This window comes from Pristis pectinata, chromosome 1 (genome assembly GCF_009764475.1).
Source record: "Pristis pectinata isolate sPriPec2 chromosome 1, sPriPec2.1.pri, whole genome shotgun sequence".
Lineage (NCBI taxonomy): Eukaryota > Metazoa > Chordata > Chondrichthyes > Rhinopristiformes > Pristidae > Pristis > Pristis pectinata.
Window position 1 is genome coordinate 84,219,150 of NC_067405.1, and position 4,510 is coordinate 84,223,659.

Below are 4,510 nucleotides of genomic sequence, written 5' to 3' on the forward strand. Positions count from 1 at the left end.
CCAGCTCTGAAGAATGGCGTTCCCGGTGACATCCCCTCACTCCCGGGTAACAAGGGATTTCCCCACAGCTCAACAAGAAACATTATTAACAGGGAGCAGGGTGATACCCTATTAATTAATTAATAATTAAGAAATATCCAAGGCGCTACTGTTTCTTTTAATCCCGCGTTTGTTTAAATCGATTCTGGGAATCGAGAAGTTGAGGGATGGCCGAGATGAAGGAACCCGATTCCAATCCAGGAACCGTCCACGGCTCACCGGGGCTCCGCTCCCCAACACTCTCTCCTCTCCCCAACTCGAGCAGTCCACATTAAACGCCACCTCTGCTTCCCCTTGTGTAAGAAAACACGGATTCAGCTCTTCAGATGTTTATTGTTCCTTAAAAATATACGAACGATTACTAAAGCTCTCGGAATACGTTGCACCATTGTACAACGGTAGATACATTTTACAGCTCTAGATGTACCTGAGGTTGATCACATCCTGTGCATTCCGCATGTAAAGTTATCCTTAAAATACACTACATGAGGTACGTAGTAATAATATGAATATTACAACCTGTGCTAGACAAATCATCGTGAAAACAGAACGATGCTCAGCTCATATTTTAACATTAACTGGTCCTAGAAATATTAAAAGGGCGGTTGTGCCTTCTATCACGGCGCAGAGTCCTTGCACGTTGTTATATAAAGTTCTATAAAACGGCGCGGTGTCGAGGTGAGAAGTGCGGCGACCGAGCGGCGTGTTAAGAGCAGGAGGTGGCTGGAAGTTGCCGAGGTGCGGCAGAGGGTCTTCCCCAGACCCGGGGCCGGAGGGCGTGGATGTGTCCCGGTGGGTGGGGGGTGGGGGGGCAGCTCCGGCTTCACTGGCTCGCCGGCACCGTGGCGTTCAGTTTCGGACCCATGTCCGGGGGTCGCTCGGGGGTCTGCGGGCTGATCGGCGGCGGCGTCGGCGTCGGTGTCCCAGCCCGGCCGCCTCCTGGCTCCGGCTCTGCCCGGGCCGAGGGGGGGCTCCGGCTGCCCCAGTCCCAGCCCTGGGTCGGGCGGCCGGGCTCGGTGGAGAGCAGCAGCGGCGGCTCCTGCGCCCGGCGGCCGCCGACCGTGGAGCTGTCCTCGGCCTTGGCCGGCAGCTTGACGGGCTTCCAGATGAGGCTGTAGTAGACGGCCAGGATGATGGCGGCCAGCGAGACGGAGAGCACGTAGGCCAGCACGGTGGCCAGCCTCACCCACTTCTTGTCGCTCTTCGCCGCCATCTTCGCCTTGTCCCCGGTGAAGGTGGCCGGCTTGCCTTTATCCCCGCCGGGTTTGAAGTCCTTGTCCCTCATCGCCGCCGCCTCCTTGTTGTCGTCGTCGGGCGCAAATCAGCGTGTGAGCCGGGCGCTGCGGTCCGCCCGGAGCATGGCAGTGCCGAGGGATCCCGCTGCCAGTCCCAGGGCCGGGCGCCACACGCTGCACCGGCCGCTGCCTCTTGCGCCGGTCTCCTCCTCCCCCTTCCCCCCGCGGCTCCTTGCACCGGTCCCTGCCTCTGCACCTGCCGCTGTCTCAACTCTCCCGCCTCATCACCACCAACTGAAGCTTCTCTTTGTAACAAAATAGCCGGAGGAGGGGGTGGGGAGGGGAGGGGAGGGGCGGGGCGGGGAAGCGAGACATCTTTTAAAGAAGCCAGCACCCAGGCCAGCAGCGGGCGTGGGTGGATCGTACGGCTAGTGTTCCTGGCGGGAGAGCGGTCTCCTGCCAGACGGCTGTCCCTTCCTCTCCCTCTCCACGCTTTGCATCGGCATGGCGCCCCTTTGTCGTGCACCCTTGCAGCCGGTCAAGGGCGTTAGGTGGGACAATGTCTGTTTGTAAGTGAGGCAAGGTGCTGCACACAGCCGTGCCATGACGGCCTTCTGTGGACGTTGACTGAGGGACGGTCGTTGAGCGGGACAACTCCAGTGCTCTTCTGATCTGTGCCGTGGGATCTTTGATGAGCAGTTGTGAGAGAAGATCGAGCTCAAGATGTGGCTTCCTCTGAAGAGGGGGCTGAGGTTTAAGGCTGTGGCCCCTTCTGCACCGGGCATCAGCTCAGGGTTAAGTGTTGGTCTCCAGAGCAGGACCCTGAAGATGTTGCAATGCACACCTGGTGTTGTGGAAGGCCGGGCTGCGATTTTTCTGCTCATGTTCTCCTGCTTGCTGCATTTCCAATATCCTGGGTGCATTGTTTCCAAATAAAATCGGAAAACACTCATCGCGCCAGCAGCAACTGTGGGGACAACCCCGAGTCAGAGCTGCGACAATTTGTGTTTGTTGTATTTGTTGACAGGAGGAAGATGTCTCGGCTGGGCCTGTGTTTATTGCCCATCCGCAGTTCCCCTTAACTCGGCCATTTCAGAAAGCCACAGCCACGTAAATTCACCATAGATAGAGAACAGGACAATGTATCCAAGTTTACAGAGAGATGTTAATAGACTAAAAGGTGAGTGTGTGTAAATAGATTTCAATGCAGGAAAATGTGAAGATAAAACAATATAAACAGTGAAAAAATAGAAGCTGAGATTGAAAGAGAGTTAGGTGTCCTTGTACATGTAAGACACGTAAAGAAAATTTCAGAAACTACCCAAATGCTGATCTTTTTCTCTGTCTAAAAGTAATCTGCATAATGTCATACTCAATCCCTATTTGTCTGTGAGAAGTTCAGAGGCCGAGTGTGCTGTAGTGAGGGATGCCTTCCATCATGTACAGGGATTGTCAGGAGTACTTTACGAGACTTATCTGGGTGAATGCCATTCCAACAGCAGCCAAGCAGCATCACACCATCCAGGCCAAAGCTGTGCAACTCACCCACCCACATTTCACTCTCTCTGCTACCGGAGTACTATGGTTACAATATGTACCATCCACAAGGTGCACCTCAACAACTCTTTGTTCACAGCTCCCAAAGCTGCAGCTTCTACCAATGAGAGGGACAAGGGCAGCATGTGAACATAGAATATGGAACAGTACTGCACAGGAACAGGCCATTCGGCCCACAAAGTCTATGCCGAACACGATGCCAAATTAAACTAACTTCCTTCTGCTTGCATGTGATCCACACCCCTCCACTCTCTACATGTTCATGTGTCTAACAGCCTTTTAAATGCCACTACTGTACCTACCTCCACTACCACCCCTGGCAGCCCATTGCAGGCACCCACCACTCTCTGTGTAAAAAAAACTTGCCCCACACATCTCCTTTAAACTTTCCCCCTCCCACATTAAAACTATGCGCTCTGGTATTCAACATTTTTGCCTCGCCAGAGAAAATAATCCTAGTTTGTCCAACCTCTCCTGATAGCACATGCCCGGTAATCCAGGCAGTAAACCTCTTCTGCACCCTGTCCAAAGCCTCCACATCCTTCCTGTAATGGGGCGACCAGAACTGAACTCCAGATGCGGCTTAACCAGAGTTTTATAAAGCTGCAGCATATCTTCACGACTCTTGAACTCAGTGCCTCGACTAATAAAGGCAAGAATGCCATACGCCTTCTTTACCAGCCCATCAACCTGTGCAGCTATTTTCAGGGAGCCATGGACTTGGACCCCAAGATCCCTCTGTACATCAATGTTGTTAAGGGTGCCATCAACTGTGTACTTTCCCTTTACATTTGATCTCCCAAAGTGCAACACCTCGCACTCATCTGAATTAAACTCCATCTGCCAGTTCTCTGCCCATATCTGCAACTGACCTATATCCCACTGCATCCTTTGGCAACCTTCTACACTATCCACAGCGCCACTAATCTTTGTGTCATCTGCAAAACACTAACCCACCCATCCACGTTTTCACTCATCACATATATATCACAAACAGCAGAGGTCCCAGTTGATGGGTCGGTGCCAAACACCCAAGACACCCTCTTCCTCAGGCCGCCCTCAACCACACTCTCAGGGAACCAGGACCATCCCCTCCTATTGCTCCTTCCTCCCCTCCAGCTTCCAGTCACGCTGGAGGCCACCACAGTGGCCATGGAACTACCAGAGGTCCAGTGGCACGTGCCATCAGGGTCCAAGGGACGAGAGCCCCCGCGTAGCCAGTATACGTCCTGTAGTCCTCTCCATAGACGGCTTGGTGCTTATGGTGTCTGCTGTACAATGGGAGGTCTGGTGATCATGAGGGCAGAGGTGGTAAAGAACTCAACCTCCCCCCACCTTAGGGCAAACCTCAGAGCCCCTCATCACCAGTACTACACCTGTCTGTGCTCCCAGTGCTTGCCACCAAGCAGACCTGGACTGCGGGATGACATCACCACAAGAGGGCGCCACACTGGGGCTACAGTCACCTCCCCCAAGTACCACCACTTCTCCCCTGACACTTAACAGCCCTCCCATTGCTTTGTGTCCAACCAACGGCAGAGTAGAGATGACTTACCATGAGCAGTGCAGCTGGTCCGAGAGGCAAAAACTCACCCCACTGATGATCAACAGATGCCAACTCCCTGCCGCACCATACCTGTGAGTCAAGCCCCACAGCCCTGGTTTCTGAACTCCTCAAT

The 4,510-nt window shown here is 53.7% G+C and overlaps 1 protein-coding gene across 1 annotated transcript; it reads right to left on the minus strand.

Moving 5' to 3' along the window:
• Positions 1–366: 366 nt before the first annotated feature.
• Positions 367–1,592, minus strand: LOC127574607 (putative transmembrane protein INAFM2). Its single transcript, XM_052023755.1, has one exon. It carries the CDS (start codon positions 1,322–1,324, stop codon positions 863–865), a length of 462 nt encoding a protein of 153 aa, XP_051879715.1. The 5' UTR covers positions 1,325–1,592; the 3' UTR covers positions 367–862.
• Between the last annotated feature and the right edge of the window lie 2,918 nt (positions 1,593–4,510).

Excerpts from the sequence above, each read along its gene's own strand:
- LOC127574607 (XM_052023755.1), bottom strand. The coding sequence starts at position 1,324 with ATGAGGGACAAGGACTTCAAACCCGGCGGGGATAAAGGCAAGCCGGCC.